This window comes from Talpa occidentalis, unplaced genomic scaffold (genome assembly GCF_014898055.3).
Source record: "Talpa occidentalis isolate TD23 unplaced genomic scaffold, MPIMG_talOcc4v2.1 talOcc4.12, whole genome shotgun sequence".
Taxonomy (NCBI): domain Eukaryota; kingdom Metazoa; phylum Chordata; class Mammalia; order Eulipotyphla; family Talpidae; genus Talpa; species Talpa occidentalis.
Window position 1 is genome coordinate 941,433 of NW_023601212.1, and position 19,300 is coordinate 960,732.

General features: G+C 57.9%; 1 protein-coding gene across 2 annotated transcripts; it reads right to left on the minus strand.

Moving 5' to 3' along the window:
* Positions 1 to 3,606: 3,606 nt before the first annotated feature.
* Positions 3,607 to 19,287, minus strand: FAM76B (family with sequence similarity 76 member B). 2 transcript variants are annotated; one of them, XM_037504759.2, is made up of 10 exons: positions 19,196 to 19,287; positions 18,812 to 18,876; positions 17,258 to 17,312; positions 16,160 to 16,315; positions 14,427 to 14,620; positions 11,808 to 11,855; positions 11,534 to 11,614; positions 10,774 to 10,906; positions 8,112 to 8,213; positions 3,607 to 5,670 (listed from the first exon to the last, which is right to left on the minus strand). In XM_037504759.2, the coding sequence occupies exons 1-10, from the start codon at positions 19,280 to 19,282 to the stop codon at positions 5,581 to 5,583; spliced, it is 1,011 nt and encodes a 336-aa protein (XP_037360656.1). In that variant the 5' UTR covers positions 19,283 to 19,287; the 3' UTR covers positions 3,607 to 5,580. The 2 variants fall into 2 exon arrangements, with proteins under 2 accessions (XP_037360656.1, XP_037360655.1); XM_037504758.2 differs by having other exon boundaries at positions 10,774 to 10,909.
* Positions 19,288 to 19,300: the final 13 nt, after the last annotated feature.

The following is a 19,300-nucleotide window of genomic DNA, read 5'->3' on the forward strand; positions in this document are numbered from 1 at the left end:
AAGGTTGCTTTCGGTTTTTTTAAACGGAGGTAACGTTGGTCACAACACTGTATAGGATTTATGGGGGTGCACGTTCACACCCCCTCGGGTGTGTGTTGCCACGCCACAGCCACCGCCAGGGGCACCCAGACCCCCCGCCAGGACCTCGGCTCCTCTCCCATGGCGCCTGCCCCCCCCTTCTGCGGTCGGTTTCCGGGGTCCGCCCTCCACTGGCCTGCGCCTTCCTGTGCTGCTTCTGCATATCCCGTGGGAGCGGAGCCACCTGGTCCCGTCTCCTCTCTCTGACGTCTCTCGTGTGGCACCGTCCTCTCAGCTCCAGCCGTGTTGTCACCAAAGGGAAGGTTCATTTTTCCCAGCTGAGTAGTATTCCACCGTGTTCACACGGCGCGTCCTGGGAATCCGCTCGCCTGTCCTCGGGCACTCGGGCTGCTCCACGCCTGCCACTGGGACAGGGGTTCAGCGAACACTGGGGTGCAGGGAGCCCTTCGACTTAGTGTCTTGGTCTTTGCAGAGTCACCCAGCAGTGGGATTGCTAGATCTTTCTGTAGCTCTATTTTTTTTTAAAGATTTATTTTATGCATACAAGAACTGGGGTGCAGGCCAGAGGTGCGTGCGGGGGGTGGTGAGAGGACTCCCCAGAGACAGAGTGGGGCGCAGAACAGGCAGATCTACTGAGACACTGGGAGGGGAGCCGCGGGGAGACGGGAGGGTCTGCCGCGCCCTGTGGGCAGCTCCCTGGCCGGGGATCGACTCCCCACTCAGGGGCCGTGTTCGTGGGCAGCTCCCTCGTGGTGGGGACACCAGCGGGGGCTGCTTTGGCCACGGGGTCGTCGGCTCTTCCGGAAGACGCGTGTGGACAGAGCAGCGCGGCCAGAGGGAGGCCTCGCACCGGAGGGGGCGATCAGGCTTTACCACGGGCGCCTGGGGAAGTGGATGCTGCAGGGACACGGCGCGCTCTGCCCCTCCGGTCACTGCGGTCACGGAGGCTCCCGGGGCGCCAGTGCCCAGCCCCGGGGCGCGGTCCCCGGCCAGGACTTGCGGCTGGGCTGCTGCTGTGCGGGCCCAGCACCGCGAGAACCAGCCGCAGCAGCCTGGGGTCACTGTTCCCTCGGGCGCGGCCCTTTCGCTGGCCGGGCGCCCCCTCTGCGCGGGGATGCTGGGGCCCGGCTGCTCCCCCGCGCGGGCTCCCGGGCCAGCGGGGCCGAGGCGACCCCCGAGCAGCGGGGCGGGGCCTGTCCCCGCGGGGCCCCTGGAGCCGGCGCCGCGGGGGTGGCGGCTCTGGGCCCCGGGGAGGCCGGGCCGGCCGGGCGGGGCTGCGGGGCGGGGCGGCCGCTGGGGGAGCCCGGCGCTGGGGCCCCGCCCGCGCCCCCCCCCCCCCCCGGGCTCTGCTGACCGGCTGTCCCGGCGCCCCGGCCGCGCACGTGTCCCCCGCGGACTGACGACGGCAGGACGCGCCCCTGGGCCCCGCGGCCCGCGCCGTCCCGGCCGGGCTGGGCTCTCGGCGGCGCCCCGGCCCGGCCGGCCCCGCAGGGCCTCTGGCTCCGCGTGTGCGGGCGCGGCCGCCAGGGCTCGGGGGCGCCGGCCCGGGCGCGGGGCGCGGGGGGCGCGGGGCGCGGCGGCGGCCGGGGGGCTGGGGCGGCGGCGGCGCGGGCCGGGCCTTAGGGCGGCGGCCCCCTCGCCGCGGGTGCGGGCGCGGCCCGGGGTGCGGGCCCCCCAGGGCCCCCGCGGCTCCCGGCGCTCCGCGCCCAGCCCCGCCCGCGCTGCTCCCCTCGGCCCCGGCCCGGCCCCGGCGCGGTCAGGGCAGGACCCGCGGCCCGAGTCGGCGGCCACGCGCGCCCCCTGGCGGCCGGGCTGGGCGCGCCGACGCCTCCGGGCCGGGCCGGGCCGGGCGGGTCGGCAGGGCCGTGGGGTCAGGGCTGGAGCCGGCGCGGTGGCGTCGGGGCGCTTTAATGGCCCGACCCCGCGCCCCTCTCGTGTCCCCGCTGCGGGCGAGCGGGCTCACCTGCCGACCCCCGCCATGTCCCGGGCCGGGCGGCTACCCGCGTGGCCAGGCGCGCGGCTGGCTGGGGTGCTGAGGGGTGCGGGACACCTGCACGCGACCCCCTCGGGGGGCCTCAGTTACGGGGGGGGGGGCCTCCAACCACCCCGCGGCTGGATGTGGCTCCCCCGGCCTTGGCCGCCGCTCTGCGCCCCGGTGCCACCCCGGACGCACCCCGGGCCTGGGCCAGCACCCCTGCGGCAGGAATGGCCCGGGCTTCTGCTACGCACCCCCAGGGCAGCTGGGCCGGCCAAGACCCCCCACCGCGGTCTCACCAAGTGCAGTTGTTAGGGGGAAAAGGCGGTCCCAAAGCAAATTCCATACAGGCTTTGTGGACTCCACCCCCACCCCAGGTCAAAGCCAAAGACACTGGGAACTCCACATCCCATCCCCACCCAAGGGAAGGTGGCTGGGACCTGAGGGTGGGGTTCAGCAGCCAGGTGGATACAAAAGGCAGACACGTGGGCTTTGGGGCGCTCTCCATTTTGGGGCCCTCGGCCAGCTCGCGGCGTCCGTCTAGCTCTGAGAGTGACTTTAGGTTTCCAGGTCGTCGGGTCGGGTAGGACGCATTAAAGACTTTATTTCCCTATTTTCTCCCTGAGTTGTCCATTTTCCTTATTTCTTTTTCTCTTGTAAATAAACCTTTTATTAACCCTTTTGCGTGTGTCTGTAGTAGAGTATTCATAAGTCCCTTTAAAGCGCGCGGGTGAGGACCCACAGCCAGGAACCCGTTTAATATCGGGGTTGCTCTATAACACAGTGACAAGCTAAGCGCCCGGTGACCCTCTCGTGGCACCCCCCCCCCCAGGAACCGCGGGGTCCGTGTCCCCCCAGCGCCGGGCAGGCTTCCGCCGTGTCTCATGTGGCAAAGGCCGAGCTAGACGCGCGCGGAACGCGGCTGCTGCTGCGAAAGCTCAACACGGACCCGCGTTCCCGCCTCAGGAGACGCCGGCGCCCGGGCCAGTCCTGCATGCCCGGGGAGGGCTCCTCGCGCCAGCAACCCCCAGCCTGCCCGCATCCGGCCTCCTGGGACAGCGCAGGCGGAGCTCATCCCGGGCTTGATGGTGGACCCTGAAGGGACCCCCACCTGTGACGGGGACAGAAGGGGCGGCGCTGATGCCAGCGCCGGGGGCCTCATGGTGACAGGACACAGCAGGAAGATCGGGGGCTGCCCTCCGGGGGAGGCTCGGCTCGGCACAGCAGCCAGGACGGCAGCCCCAGGCCTGACAGGCTCACCCCCGGGGCTCCGGACGCCAGCGGCGCGTGGGGAGGGTGCTGGGGGACGCCACCGAGCTCCCGGGGATCGTTACGGCAGTGACAGGAGCATGAAACTTAGGACAAGTTTTTATTGTGAAATACTGGATTTAGAAACAAGTACAAAACGCCGGCCGCAGGTCGTGTGCAGGCGCAGCAGCTCCGCAGCCTCCCGTGACAGCGCCGGGCCGCCCGCAGGGCGCAGCCGTCCGCCCGGGCCTCGGAGGGGCGCAGAGTCACAGGCCACGAGCACGCGAGTCACTCGAGCCCAGAGGAGCCTCCGGGCACGCCCGTCACCGCCGCCCTCCAGGGTCCAGCCGGAGCCGCTGCCAGCTCGCCACGGCCCGGCGGGCACGGTCACTGGTTCCACAGCTGCAGAAACTTCCAGTTGTAACGCGAGGCCGAGACACAAAGTGGGCGCTCGATGGGGGCTACATGCTGCGGCGCCCCCAGGAGGTTTTAACCTTGAAACTTACGAAGCTCCATTGCTCAGCCCGACGTTCCGTTGTCAACGCCGCCCCAGGCACGGGAGCGGCCGGCTGAGCAGCCTGGCGAAGCTGAGGAACCATGACGCAGCTGGCTTCCAAAGCGGAGCGGCTGTGCGACTCGCGGATGGCTGCAGAGCCAGGACGGCAAACGTGACAAACTGTAAAGAAAGGCATGGACGAGCTTCCACGGTTACCACACGCTGCGCACGCCGCCATGGCCCCACCAACGCTGGGAGATTATTGCGTGAAAATCTCATAAAAATAAGTGGGTTTAACGGTTCTCAGCCTCGACGGGTCCCAACTCTGCTGCCGCCCGGACACTGCCCTGACCGGGTAATGCTCCGGGGGCACTTCGTGGGGCGCGGGCGACCGGCCGGCTGCAGCGAGGCGACCTCCGACGGGGCGGTCACAGCCGAGCTCGTCTGAAACGAAATCTCTGAAGCTGATCCAGTCAGCGCTGGCGACTTGAGACAGATGCCCCTGCCCTCGAGTGCCCAGGGGCAGGGCTCTCGGCGTCAGCGGTGCAGCCGGCGCTCACGCTGCGGGCAGGTCGGAACCGGCACGTTGGCAAGACCAACCTCTGGACCCGCCGACACCACGGGCTCGGAGGAGACCACCAGGCGGTAACTTCAGGTGACCCGCCCCACCCTCCCTTGACTTCCTCCAGGCAACTTTACAGGCCCCGCTAGTTTTCTTATAAATAGTAAACCTGAATCTTACAGTAGATTCCAAATTATTCAAGATCATCACAGAATGATTTACAAGTTATTTAATTTTTCCAGATTTGCTTTAAACTTACACATGAAGGGCGGCGCACATAAATATTAACTTAGAGAACCACCTATTACGGGGACCGCAGATACATGGACCACGGCAGAAAATTAGTATTTTCAAAAATATTTATAAAAGAAAAATAAAGCAGAACATGTAGCCCACCAACAGCCAACATGAAGCCATGGACGTGAAAGGTAACGTTACTCTGTCTGAAGAGATTTAAAATGAAATCTTTGGGGAAGTATCCTGACGTGATTGTTGAATTCTCTGACCCAGAGCTTCCTGCCTCCCACAGAAACAACCCACAAAATCCTCCAAGGCCTACACGCGTGAGCAGCTCTCGAGGCCGCCTCCAGCACTGTCCGAGGAACTCCGGCTTCCCTTGGAAATAGGCTTCTGTACATACGCGCTTATATACAAACATTTATTAAACATGATTTTAAAACAAACTATGTACAAAAGATCAGCATTCCTATAAATAAAAACATTAGGTGGCAAAAAGGCACTTGTAAGTAAAAATCTACAGTTTTTACAAAACCAAACACATTTGACCTTGGATACTGTACAATCCACATTAACTCCTGTACCCACGATGAAGATGCTAGCTGACTCGTGTTACTGATTAACTTTTAAAAACATATGTACACAGACTCTGGAGTTCGTTTAGTAAAAGCACCATGATTCTCTCCGAAGTTGAGGCGAAGTGAAACAATCGCGCAAGCCAGTGTCCGCCACGCCGCGGCTCTGCACAGGCGGGGGAGCCGGCCCCGCCCTCCCTAGGGGGAGACTATTGCTGGCAAGAAAGTTCCTGGGTAGCAAATAATTAAAAAGTTACTTCAAACCAGTTGAAGTTTTATTTGAATGTTTTACAACTTAAAAAACGCTGCATATCGGTTACAAAAGTGAATAGGAAACGGGCCAATTCATCTGGTGTGCAAAAATAGTTCCCACTACACAGAATTTAAGGGCTTCACAGAATTGGTTTCAGATTTGCGTTTCCAGCAGGAAGGCTGCGAGCAGCCGCTCTCAGGGGGACGTGAGCATGCTTCCGCTCTTGTCAAACTTTTTACCCTTTGACAAGGCCGCGACCTGTTTGAGGAGTTCTCTGTTTTTGGCCTGCGGGAGACAAAAACATTGAAGATTAACAAGCTGCGCAACAGGCTGGAGAACACGGCTCCTCTGATGCTGCTCCTGCCCACACTGACTTCCCGGACACGCGCCCAGGGCCGAGCGCGCCGGTGCCTCCGGGGCCACTGCTGCCAAGCCGGACGCGAAGAAGGAACTTTCTGACCCGTTCACGGCCCCCCGGCCCGGGAAGGCCAGCAGGCGCCAGCTGGTGTCCGGGGACACCGTCCGTGACAAAAAAGGCAACTTGCAGGCGAAACCTATTTGGTTTCTCTCGTGGAAACACAAAATGGCAACTATGGAAACAAGGATTATTTTGTACCTAACCAGGTTAGCGTCTCCCGGCAAACTGCAGTTTCCACTTGGATGTCACCCATGTAAAGGGCGAGAGGAGATTCTTACTGCAAAGGGCTTTGAGTTTTTCGCTGGGGCGGGGGGCACTCCTGGACACCCAGTTTCTGGCAGCGCCGGAGGCCGCCCTCTCGGGCCGCTCGGGTCCTGCGGCTGGCGCTGGCTCCGTGGGCCCGTCCTGCCAGCGCGGCCTTCTGGTCCCGCGAGGCCGCAGCTTCTCCCAAGAAGCAGAATGGCCCTTGGCCTTCCGGGCTGAGCCCAGTCGGCGCGAACACTCTGCCCAGAGCGGCAGGGGCGCAGCCCGAATGACCGCAGGCGTCCTGCGAGGCCCCAGCAGTGTCCTCGGACCCTGCGCATCTCCCCGGCGGGCCCCTGGGGGCCCGGGCCAGGCGCCCTGCACAGGGCAAGGTGTCCGGAGGAGACGCGGTGCTGTCCGCCAGAACTGCGGCGCGGGCAGGCCTGGACCCGAGCGCTGCCTGGACACGGTGTCCGAGAAGGCGTCCCCGCCGGCCGGGGCCACACGCCGGCCCAGCCCGGCAGGCAGCTGCGGAGGCAGAAGCCCCCAGGCCAGCTGCCCTCACCGACGCTCCGCTCCACAGCGCGCCCCTGCAGAGGCGGTGAGCCACAGCTGCAGGTTGAGAACACCTTCGAGAGCTTGCAGGACTTTCATTTTCCCTCAAAACTAAGGTTTGAGAGACCCGAGAGTGTCACCCGGGGGCCTGGCAGGCAGTGACCAGGGCCGGGGAGCAGCCCCGGGGGACAGAGGACACGGACGAGCCACGTACACAGTCTCCCCCAGAGAATGGGGTGCCGCGAGGCTCAAAGATACCATGAGGGGGAACAGGACAGCCTATGGAAACCCCCAACAGCACGAACTAGCAGTGCATTCCGGGACGGAGCACCCGCCAGGCGGCGGCCGAGCTTGGAACCACACGGGGAGGGGCCCCGAGCCACGCCCTGATGGCAACTGCGCTCCTGCTCCTGGACTGACTCTGCTGGGGACCAGGGCACCCCCCCACAGCCAATCCTTGCAGAAGCTCTGTCGCCAGGCCTGCGTCTGGCCTTCCTAACTAGCCTGGCAGCCGTCCCTGCGGACAGGGGCCGTGGCCGCTCCAGGCGGCCTGCAGGACACGCGGCGCCTGCACAATCACTGCTCTTCTGGCTGCATGAAGGCCGACCACGTGCCAGGCTCTGCACAGTGTCCCCTCCGATGTGCCTTGTAATCGTGACCTTGCGGTGAAGATGAGGTGACCTGCGCCTCCAGTGTCGGCGGGTTCCTGCGTCCAGTTCGCAAGCTCTTCCACGTCGGCTACTCGCCCAGACAGGATCGCAGAACACCCTGGTCTGACACTGGTCATCAGCCCAAATGGGGCCTCCTTCCTTCCCGGGATGCACGCTCTCTTCTAGAGTCTAAAGTCTGTGTGCCGACGTCCCTGGTGCTTTGGAGACTTAAAATTTCTGAATTTACAGAACGCGGTTACCCAGAGATTACTTCACCCACGGTCAGCAGGGGAGCGACGCTTCAGTCTGGGCCAATGCGCGGCCAGCTGCAGCCCCTGGGGGCCTCTCGCCACTCACTGCCTGCCCAGCATCCAGCCTGAGGTCCCGGGCCGACTGCTCCCCAGCGTGGGCTGTCTGCACCCCAAAGGCTCCCGGGCACGCTCTGCCTCGGTCCAGAACGGTGCCCCAGGCCTCACCGGAGCCCCTGGCGCTGGCTACTCGCCTCCCTCCCATGACAGGGCAGCGGCGAGAGTGACAGCTCGACGCACGCATGGATTGTGCTCACACGCATCTGATGTTTAATTTGTTGCTTTTACCCAGTGATCAGATGGACACATTCTAGTGACATCCCCTAAAACTCTGATTGAAATTTAGGCAACACTTTTCAGAAAATGCTGAACACTCTTCTAGGTGATTTCGAGCAACTTTAGTGGGGCCAGGGTTGCGCAGGATTGTACCACGAAGTCACGAGCCAAGCTGGGCACACAGCAGGGCCACCAGCCGGTCCCCAACCACGGCCTCCAGCCAGGCCGCGCCCCTGCCCTAGGGCGGATGAGCGGGACGCACATGACACCACTTACCTGAAGTTGTTCCACGGTTTCCTTGTGAGCCTTCTCCATGCTGTTCATCTTGGTTCTCAAGTTCGACTCCTGGTACTGAAAGTCAGCCTTCAGTTCAGTGAGCTGGGAGACAAGGGGATACGTCTCTGCATGTGCGCGGGCACGGCACGTATGGGCGTGTACAAGGACACACAGGCGCCCGCGCAGACACGCCCCTCTGAGCACCCCTCCCCATCGCGCACAACAGGGAGGGGCCGGGGCCGGCAAGCTTATGGCCCACCCAGGGCTTGTGCTGTGACAGGGAGCGCTACGGCTGGATCCTGCTGTCATTTAAATGTAAATAGTATCAACCACCAGCTAAAACTTTTGAGAAGAATCTTTTCTGCTACTTCTAAAGGGTCTTCAGGGACCCTAAGGCCCGGCCTGCCGCCGGGTGCCCGCGGAAGCTGCAGGCACGCATGCGTTGCCGGCTCGTCTGGGGCTACTAGGGAGTCGCAGGAAAGACCGCCACAAGCTTATGTCACGAAAACATGGCTCCGTTCCCTCTGGGCCAGCCCGGAGACCAGTCTTGCTGGCCAAGAGGCGTGCTGCCTCAGGCTATGTCCAGAATGATGTGCTCCATCTGCCTAAAACCTGGGCCTAAGTTAGTCAAGATGAGGCAGAGCCAGGCTGCGGGGAAGCAGCAAGGAAGGCCACGTGGCGGTTTTTCTCAAGCGTCAGAGACATACGTGAAAAGCACGTGACTTCAAACTAAGAAGTTTTCATACGGAAAAGAGCGTCTAGCTATTTCCGAAGGGTCGGCATCACATAAGCTTTAAAGGTCGGCAGGTTCTTCCCGTAACTGCTGCTGCCACCAAACTGCATGGACAGTGGAGAAAGGGAGTCGTGGTGTCTGAGACGCGCATTCTCGGAACAGAAACTTGTTTTGTCAAATTCAAAGAAAGGCGGATTCTCTGTGTGCCCTGCTACATGGGACGCGTGCTCCGAGTGGCCAATCACGCAAGGTCAGCGGACACGCTGCCTCTCAGCGCGGTGGCCGCCGCCTCCGGGTTATGAATCTCTGGAAGATGAGGACGGTGTCTCATGTATTTATCCCTCCTCGTGCCCTTGGGATCCAGTACTCACCTGGCCCCGGAAGTCATTGAAGAGAGTGAAAAAAGTTTGAAAAAATAACGGGATGTCTTACAAGAAAACCCTGCGCGCGAGTAAGCGACTCCGGGTTAGCAATCGCTGCTTTCCCAGCACCGCTCCTGTCTAGCTCCACCACAGTTTAAAAAAAACAAATTAAAGTAGGAAACTTTCGACTAAGTGCGCACACTCAGGGGCCCCATGGCCAGGCCTGCAGCCGGGTGCAGGCGGAAGCCGTGGATGCTGCGGGCACACGCGCCGCACTACCTTTGTCTAGGTTAGTGCAGCTAGACCTGAGCCACAGAAACATTTCTAAAACTTGTGCATCAATTTCCAAAATCCCTAGTAATTTAAAACACTCTGATGTCAGTCAACATTAACCATAAAGACGACACCCTTAACTATCCTATTTTTATCTAGTGTCAATCCTAAATTCCTCGGACTGAATCGGCTCAGAGTACGGCACCAATGCATGGAATCTAAATCTGCTGACCGCCGAGGCGTGGGGAACATGGGCTGGCGCACCCCCGGCCACACCAGCTCGGACGCAAGCGCGGCCGTGGAGACGCAGGTCATTCACGCCTTGTTCCCAGTTTCAAAAGAAATGGTTTTAATATTTTCCCATGGCATGAATGTTTGAAATCAGCCAAACCGCCCAGCCTAGGAGTATGAAAAAGACGCTATCCACAAGGGCCAGACAACAGCGTCCCTGAGCTCGGTAAGCGCCGGAGCCTCCCTCACACCCTACAGCCGCCTGGGGCCAGCACCACACGCCCTGGGACTGGAGTGCAAACTGAGGCCCGAGAGGTGAGCGCCTCCCACATGGATTCCCACAGAAAGTGTGACAGCTGGGTCTGCACAGACAGTGCGGGGCAACCCCGTCCACGTCCCGCCTCAGCTGCGCCTGAGCAGCCGGAGGCCGCTCTAGTTCAGGGTGTGCCGGCCCCGTGCACAAGTCTGCTGGCGTCCTCCTGGTGACTAAGAGCACGCCGCATCTGCTACTCCTCTTAAGCCCCGCATCCGGGGCCTGCCGGCTTCCATCACGTGGTGCTGCTCTTGCCAGGAGACCAGAGTCCCGGCGAGCACACCCGCTCCTGCAGGATGGCCGGACGCCGCCCGCGGACCCTGCGCTGACCACAGCGGGTGCCCCATAGCAGGGCTGCCGCCTGGCACTCACTGTGGGTCACAGTAGTGGTGACGGGTGCGTCAATGTACATTCAATTCCTTTCTCAGATCACAAGAATTCATGTAATGTTCCGTGTGTATCTCGGTATCAGGCTGAGACATCAGCCGGGGTTTTCAGTTACGAGCTTACTGAAAATGAACGTTCAGAAGCGCGTCTGGGTCCCATTGCCATCAGCCCTCCCCTGACACCCTCTGGATGGCCACGCCGACCTGCCTGCCCCCCGGCCTCCACGGCAACCGAGGGGTGCTGTGCGCCTCACAAGGAGCGTGCACGACAAGCAGCCACAAACCCCTCTAGGCTAGTGACGCTGCCGTCAGCGACGAAGACTCCAGATGGGAATCTCACTGGTTCCCGTGAGCCACGTCTCACCTTCTTGTCCTTTTCTAAAATGGTCTGGTCTCTCTGCTGTAAGAGACGCTTAAGTGACATCACTTCTTCTTTCAGTTGACTGATCAGGACAAAATTGTCTGTTCCCCCACTATCTGCTGACTGATTTATAGAGCTACTAAAAAGAAAAAAGTAAAACACAGTTAAATGAAGTAGAAGGACAGTCAGCAGGTGTTCAAATTGCATAAATTAGACAATTCCACAAACATCCTTAAGGCTAATGCAAAAAAATATGTACCTGACAGAAATGGATGCAACTGGCAAATTACCTTACTAATGGCACACATTACATACACCTGCAGAAATATAATTCAGTATTAGCTTTTAGGGGGTCAATACTTCTAGTGTAAAGCAATAGGCAGCCAATTTGTACAGTAACATCAGCAAAGTTTTGGCTAATGAATTAAAACAGTCACGCTCAGAAAACTTTAAAACATTTTCAAGCAGGTCACTTCAAAATACCACAAGCAGATTTTTGTTTCACTGAGAATAACTAAGAGAATGTCCTGATCTCAGAACATTTGCTTTCCTTCCTTCAAAACCCAAATTTACTCCCCACATAGAACAACATCGTTCAGTGCCACTTTCCAGTTAACTTTAACTTGATGTTTACTCTTCCAGGTGACTTCAAGAAATCGATGTGGAAGACACACGTTTCTAGTCTTTACCTAGTAACCACTGGCCAGCCACCACAAATGCTCACTAAGCTGAGTCGTGACAACACCTAAGGGGTCCGGCTCACCTGTCCCCATTAGATGGCTTGGATTCCAATTTGGGTTTTTTCTTTGGAGTTTCATTCTGAATTGCTGCAGAGGATTTATGGCTGAAACCAAACATTAACAAGCACGGTTAGAGTGAAAAGGGCAGAGGAACTGAGTGCTCAGTTATTATTCTTTCCCTGAAATGTTATTCAACGCCACTGAATTTTTTAAAGCCTACGTTACACAGGGCGAGAGACGCCGTATTTTCACAAACACATCTCCAAACTGCTCCAGAAAAGATGCCGACATACGTACCTCTGTTTCCACAGTCCCTGCTCTTGCTCTGGACTCAGGTTGCTGATTCTGAAAGATACATATGACATCTAGTAATATCTGCGTGACACAAGCGTGCACCCCTCAACAGCACTCTCCTCAGGGAGGAACTACGCTCACTCCCTCTGTTCAGAGAAAGACAAATTCAACTGTTCTCCGGCTAAACTAGTATTTATTTAATGCACCGATTCGAGTAAGACATATATCCAATCAAATGATTACTAGCTGTGGATTAGGAAAGGTACGATGACCAGGACGGAACCTTCTTCCGTAACTCAGCCCCGCGTTACGCACCAACGCCTGGGGCACACGCGCAGGAAGGCTAAGGCGACAGGGCATCGTCATACTTAGGCTGCCCTTCCCACGGGAGACAATGCTGGCCGAGCTTCAGATTTAAGACCTGCCCAATAATCCTGCAAGGAGAGTCTTCCTTCGGGGAAGCGCAGGTGCCTCAGAACAGGATGTTAAGTTGGGCCAAGAACTATCCTGACGTCTACGTTTCTTTCCGAGCTTTCCCAAGAGCCCCCTCTGAAGTCTGTAGATCTTTCTTTAGTGCTGAGAAAGCCATGCCAAAAATACCGGGAAGCGTCGCAGTCACAGCTAATTATAACCCGACTCACACCACCACGCCGCCGCGCCGGAGCCCGCCAACCGCGTCTCCCCTGCACCCGCAGCCGTCCCGCCGCGAGCCGCTTCCTCAGCGCGCAGCGTGCCGGACCCCCACGCTCATGCGGCACAAGGAGTATAGGGGGATACTAAGAGGCCCTGGGCTGTGACCGTGTTAAAGTTACTTAAAATCCCTCGCCCTGGTCCTGTCTCTGACACGGGTGTAATAAAAAGCCGTCGGACCTGCGGGGCTGCAAGGGTGAGTCACGCCTGCCCACGCACTTAGCGCAGGGCTAGAGGGCAGGTGCGCGCGTGTGCACAGTTTACTGTCCTGTCAGCTCCACACAAAAAGTAAAGAAGTCGCGTCCTCAGGCGTCACCTGTAAATAAGCGCCATGGCGAGCGCGGCCCATGGGAGGCGCAGGACGCCTCAGCGGGGCACGGAGCGCTCTCCCCCCGGCCTCTGAGCCTGGCCACTCGCGAGCCAGACTGGCCTCCGCGCCCGCCGAGCGTGGGTCCCTCAATGTTTACCCATTTGTGCCTCCTGATTATTCTCACCTGTTGCCCTTGCGCGACACCCCACACTCGGCTGTCAGCCTCTGCCCTTCAAGCACAAACCACGCCAGTTATTTCCTACTCAAAAGACAAAAAATGGAAGCCAACCCCATCCTCCTTCCCTTTGCTCAAGTTACCAGGACAGAGACAGTTAATTATTTTGTCGTTTTTTTTTTAAAGCAACAAGTAAAAACATGGAGGATTTTTTGGTTCCTTGGGATACCCTGATACCAAGATCTCAACACATCTCCAGAGCAGCCAGGAGAGAGAAGCTGCCACTGAGACATCCAGAAATCTCCACCACAGGGGAGGCAGGTGGAAAAACTGACGCGAACGTCCCCAGGGCACCGTGAAATCCCAGCCTGGCCTCCGAAGGCTCCACCACCGGCCCCCAGATGCCAGCCGGGACATCCGTTTCTGGGAACAAAATGCTGCCGCTGCCTGTAATTCTAAAGGCTAATAGAAAAATTAAGCAAAAAATGTGGGGCTCTTCTAGAAAGGGTGCATGTCCTGTCCCTGTTTTTCCCATCCTGTGTTTAAATTTTAGTGTCCCTGATGTCTCCGTGAGCATTAAAACCCTTTAGATAATCCTTTGTGGCACACACGTAAAAGGCTCACACGTTAGAGCTAAAGAACTTTCCCAAGTCGCGACGAGTCAAGTTCTTATTTATTAGAAGGAAAATAAAAAATATCAGGTGGTCTCCATTACAGGAGGAATCTAAGGAAACCGAACAGAGTCCAAAAGACAAGACAGAACTCGCAGGCAAACCAGAGACCTGAGGCATGGGGGGCAGGCGGGGAGAAGGGTCAAGACAGGCGGGAAGAGCACAAGGGGCTGGGGTGCTGGGGGTGCTGGGAGAACTATGGGGACTTCCCCCGAGGGAAGAAACCAAATGCTGTCCAAAAATGAACAATGAAGTAAAAAAATTTGAAAGTTTAATTAAAAAAACCATTATTTCTCACACTTTGGGGCCCTCTGCGATTTAGAATCTTCCATCACGGTCACAAATGACGGGGTTTCACCCTCTGTCCGCAGAAACTGACGCGTGCATTTCTCAGCCACTGGTTTCAACGGGCCTAACTAGAGCAGCAGCCGAGAACCGAGGGCTGCAGGATTTTTCCATGTAAAACCGTTAACAATGAAACAACAACAACGGCGGCTTTGACGCCCTGAAGGATTGCTTTGAAGCCTCAATCTTTGAAGCGTTGACCCTGATTCCTTGCGTTTACCTGGCATAGCAGGATTCCCGTTTTCTGCAGTAACTGCCCGGATATTTTTACTATTCTGGCCACCAGCGGCACAGAGCCCGGATGCCCGGGCCTCAGAACGCTGAGGAACGCCGCGGAAGCGCCGCTGCCAGTCAGCACGTGCCGGGAGCTGGCCGCCAGCAGGCGGCGTCAGGACGGCAGGACTTTCCAAGCCTCCCTTGAAAGCACTTACTTGTGATGGCTGCCGCCGTGGCGGTGGCGGTGGTGGTGGTGGTGGTGCTTGGCGTGGGGCTGGTCCTTCTCCGTGAGGGAGGAGGAGGAGGAGTTCGAATGTGAAGACCCCAGGCTCTTCCTCTGCTCTTTCGTCTTCTGCAAGACCCTCTTGTAGGACAGAGTACAGAGCCAGCACAGCAACTTCCCATCGACCTCGTGAAAGACAGGATTCTTATTAGGTCAATGTGCCCCAGAGTGGCGCTACGTGAAACTAGTCAAGACACGCTCAACTCCCAGCTCCGTTTCTCCTGCCACCCCGCCGGCAGCGCGCCCTCTCTCACACGCAGAACTCGGCAAAATGGAAGTAAAATCAGGCTTTTCTGAAACCGGGGCGAGCGCAGGGAAGACGAGAGAACCGGGGATGCGTGAGAACGGGAACACGGAACCCACTCGTGCTGCGGCATTCTGAACCCGGAGAGAGGCGCTGTTCTCGTGGCTGGAAAGGAAGCCTAACCGAGGACACGCGTCCGCGAGGTTTCCTCTAAGCATCAGCCTCGGCTCTCAAGTCACGGATAAAGTACGACCCCCGCAGCAAGAACTCTTGCTCACAGAAGACAGGAGCACCTGCGCGACACGCCCAACCGATTCTCGCTACTCGTGAGAGTGACCGGTAAACTCCTCATGTGTGAATCACCCGCTGAGATTTACGGGGAACCCCGCACGGGCTCCCTCGCGGACCGCGTAGAGCGATGCACACAGGCCGCGGGCAGGCCAGAGCCCTGTTACCTTCCTGGAGCTCCCCTACTAGAGGCAAGGGCTGTTTTCAAGGTCTGCTTAGTGCATTTTCCCCATGTGTGAGGGCGAAGCCGCTATTTAAATGCTCCCCAGATGCAGTGCGGAAGAGCGCCCCAACCGCGAGGAGGGGGCTGCCGGCGGGCCGGAGTTACAGTGCTGCTGGGCGTGAGATCAAGGTCCTCCACCAGCCACACACCCCCCATCAATACGCACACCCCCACGAGGGTGTCAGACTGACGGAGGGTCAGGTGGCAGGAAGCGCTGACCCTGCCTCTCAGGAGCGAGACTTGGGGCTCCCCACTCAGCTGCTGCCGGCCGACCGCAAGCAGGTGAGCGGAGCGAGCCAACTGTGCGTGTGTCAAGGGGAGAGAGTGCTGCCCCCAAGTGTTAAGACTAAGCCTAGGAAAACAAATGAAGTGTCTTTCTCCCGTCCGTCTGCACACGGAGTCCTCCCGTCTTCTAACCCAGGCACATGCGCGGCTGTTGGGGTCTGGGAGCCCTCGGAGACCGTCCCCCTCCACGTCAGCTGAAACTGATGGACTGCAGGGGCCTGTTCAGCCGGCCGGCCACCGCCTGCCACATGCCCACTAAGTCACCGGAGATGGGAAATAAGCCCTGGTCTGAAACACGCGCCCGCGTGAAAAGGCAGAGCTGAATTTTGAGTCATTCCAGCCAACGAGCCAGCAGCCCTTTTTCACAGCAGCAATGCCAAGTCGCCAGCCAAGGGCAAGCAGCCGGACGGGATTTAAGGTTCTCCGGAGCCAATGCCAGATACCCTAAGTGCAGAGTCGTCATGAGCGCATTTTCTGGAGGCCAGCAATGCCCAGGGATCAAGCGGAAACGACGCATGCACAAGAGCGGCGAAGACCGTCCCTGCCCTTTCCGCAACCCCTTTCAGGGGCCCAACAAGACCCCATATGTGAGCAGAGATTCCCGAAGAACACAAATGCCACATACCTTCCTTCTCCCTTCTTCCTTCCGGTCGAAAGCACACTGCTGTTTGCACTGCTCACAGGCCTGAGGCGGTCCGTATTTTTTTTCTGAATTTGTACAACGCTGACATTTTGTACCAATAAACGCTGCGATGATGTTACAGTACTGACAAGGCTTAGGCTGAACAAGAGAGAGTGTCTTTAGTTGAGACATTGAAAAACATCAAAAAGATGCCCCTTAGGACACACCCAGCGGATGGACATTATTCTGGGATGGAAGACAACACTAGGCAAACGATCTATCTGGGGCGTACCACACCGTGCTCAAGGACATTTGTCACGTTTCTAGTCATTCAACTAATATTTATTTCTGGCGTCGTGAAGGTCACTGTTACACTACAGAATAGTTAAATGAGATCATGAAAAATGCATTCACGATTTGCACAGTACACCATAAATACAAAAGCCCCACATGGAAAAACTCTGAAAGAACGAGAACGAAGGTATATGCTTTGACGGAAAGTTTATGTAGCCAGCATCTGCGGGCATGAACTTAGCTTCATTACATCGTTTGCTCGAAACACATTTAATAAACTTCATCACCTACGGGTACGGATGGCACATGGAATCTATATACAATTGGGAAGTTTTCAATCTGAAAAACTTGGGGCAGCCCGTTTAACCTAAAGTATAACAAACACACCTTGATTTTCTTTGCTATTCGAGACAATTCAGCAGCTTTAAAGCAGTAAGGCAGCCGCTTGGCCTGACTGACTCTAACCAGGTAAGTAAATAACGTGCCCCAGAAGAGCTCACAGCTTCGAGGAGTAAATGCCTGACTGTGCTGCCATAACATACAAAGGTTGTACCAAGTTAGCTATATTTGAATCTTTAATATATTCATACATTTCACAATGAAATTTATATACATGAAACACACACACACGATACGACTTTGTAAACACCACCTTCCTGTCAGACTGTCGATAAGAAATTTCTTTCTGAAATATTCTGGTATGTAGAAACATGCAAGGACACACAGTACATTATTTTTAAAAGGTTCGTCTTCGAGGAATACATCGACCAGCGGCAAGCAACAGCAGGAAATGGAAATCTAACTTACCGTGCCAAACTGTTTCACGTTTTGAGCGCACTTCTTACAAATTGTGTTCGTTTTGCTGAAAAGGTAATTGCATATAGATCAGATTTATGTAGCTGAGGAAATTAGTACAAATTAGCAAATAGATGTGTAAACGTAAAACTTAACTCTAATGTGGAGGAAGGATTGCTTAAAAAACACAAACATAAGATCTTTTGAGAACTGTAAACTAAGCACATTTAATTCTCCATAACTTAGGATTAATGTTTTTAAGCATTTTCAGTGTGTATTTTTTGGTAAAGGAAATAAAAACTTTGAATTTCCTCTCATTCATTCCAGAAACTTCACACGCGTCACCCTGAAAGCAGAGGATGACCGATCTGTGCTCAGCTAACCTCTGCCGGCCTCTCCATGCTGCTGCCCACAGTGACCTGTGAAGACCTGACTTGCTCTCCTTGTAGGCCGGGTGTCACGTACGCTCTCGCGGGGCAGCACCCCGTCACAGCGGATGTGACCAGCCAACACTCTGCAATTTCACCATTGCAGAATCTCAAAAAGAAAAATAATCAAACTCAGGACAGGTGCCTGAGGGGCTGGGAGGGAGCAGGTGAAGGGGTCAAAGGTAGAGCATGACTACAGCTGGCTAGGCGAGTAGATCCCAGAAGTTCTCAACACGGGGGAAAAAAATCTACGTGGGGATGATGTGAACCGGATTTATTTTGGTGCTAATTTTGCAGCATGCGCAGATACCAGTCACCATGCTGTCTAGGTGACAGAAATGTGAATGTCAAAGATGCAACAATTTACTCCATTTTTAAAAATGTACTTGATGTGGCTGTCAGCACTGCACACCTCTCCTCACACCTGCTGCACACCTCTCCTCAGACCTCTCCTCACACCGACTGCACACCTCTCCTCACACCTGCCACACACCTCTCACACCTTCCCTTACACTTGCCGCACACCTCCTCACACCTCTCCTCAGACCTCTCCTCACACCTACCACACACCTCTCCTCACACCTCTCACACCTTCCCTTACACTTGCCGCACACCTCCTCACACCTTCCCTTACACTTGCCACACACCTCACACCTTCCCTTACACTTGCCACACACCTCCTCACACCTCTCCTCAGACCTCTCCTCACACCTACCGCACACCTCTCCTCACACCTGCCACACACCTCTCACACCTTCCCTTACACTTGCCGCACACCTCTCCTCACACCTTTCCTCAGACCTCTCCTCACATCTCACACCTCTCCTCACACCTGCCGCACACCTCTCCTCACACCTCTCCTCACGCCTCCCCTCGGGTCCATTCCAGCCCTGGAATTCGGCCACTTTCTTAACAGCTGAGCAGTAACTTCACCTGCACTTTCACTAGCAAGTTTGTCCATTTTCCACGCCAGAATGTCCTCCTGCTTCCTCGCGCGGCACCTGACGTCTAGTCAGGACACTATTTTATTATTTCACCGTCTCCCCCACGCGCGGAAGGGGCCCGTCCTAACGCGCCCGAGGCGAATCCGCCTGCCCCGACAGGCGCCGGGGCCGTCGGGGGGCAGGTGCGCACGAACCTCTCCTGCTGGAACTCCGAGCGGCAGTAGGTGCACTTCACGATGGGGTGCGCGATCCGGCACTCCTGAAACAAGGCAGCGCGTCAGCCGCGCCCGGCCCCGCCCCGGCGCCCGCGCCCGCGCCCGGGGGGGGAGCCTCCGCGCGCGGCCGGCGCGGCGCAGCCCCGGGCGCCGGGCGTCTTTGTCTCCTCGGGGCCCCGACGCGCCCGGGCGGCCGTCAGCGGGGGGCCCGGCCCCCCGCCCGCTCCCCCCGCCCCGGGGGCGCCGTCCGCTCCCCGCTCGCGGGCGCGGCGGCCGGGACAGCGCGGCGCGGGGGGCGCGGACACAGGTGCCGCCGCCCGCCGGGAGCGCCGGGACGCCGGGACGCCGGGAACGCGGCCGGACCTTGCAGAGCTGCTGGCCCTGGGAGAGCTCCTCGAAGGGGAAGCGCTGCGTGCACTTGGTGCAGGCGTACAGGGCCGAGGCCGCCATCCCGCCGCGGCCTCCGGG

Coding starts and splice junctions, on each gene's coding strand:
- FAM76B (XM_037504758.2), bottom strand. CDS start 19,282: ATGGCGGCCTCGGCCCTGTACGCCTGCACCAAGTGCACGCAGCGCTTC. Junction 14,621..16,159: donor AGGAAGAAGGGAGAAGGAAG/GTATGTGGCATT, acceptor GTCTTTCACGAG/GTCGATGGGAAGTTGCTGTG. Junction 10,910..11,533: donor AAGCCATCTAATGGGGACAG/GTGAGCCGGACC, acceptor TTTTCTTTTTAG/TAGCTCTATAAATCAGTCAG.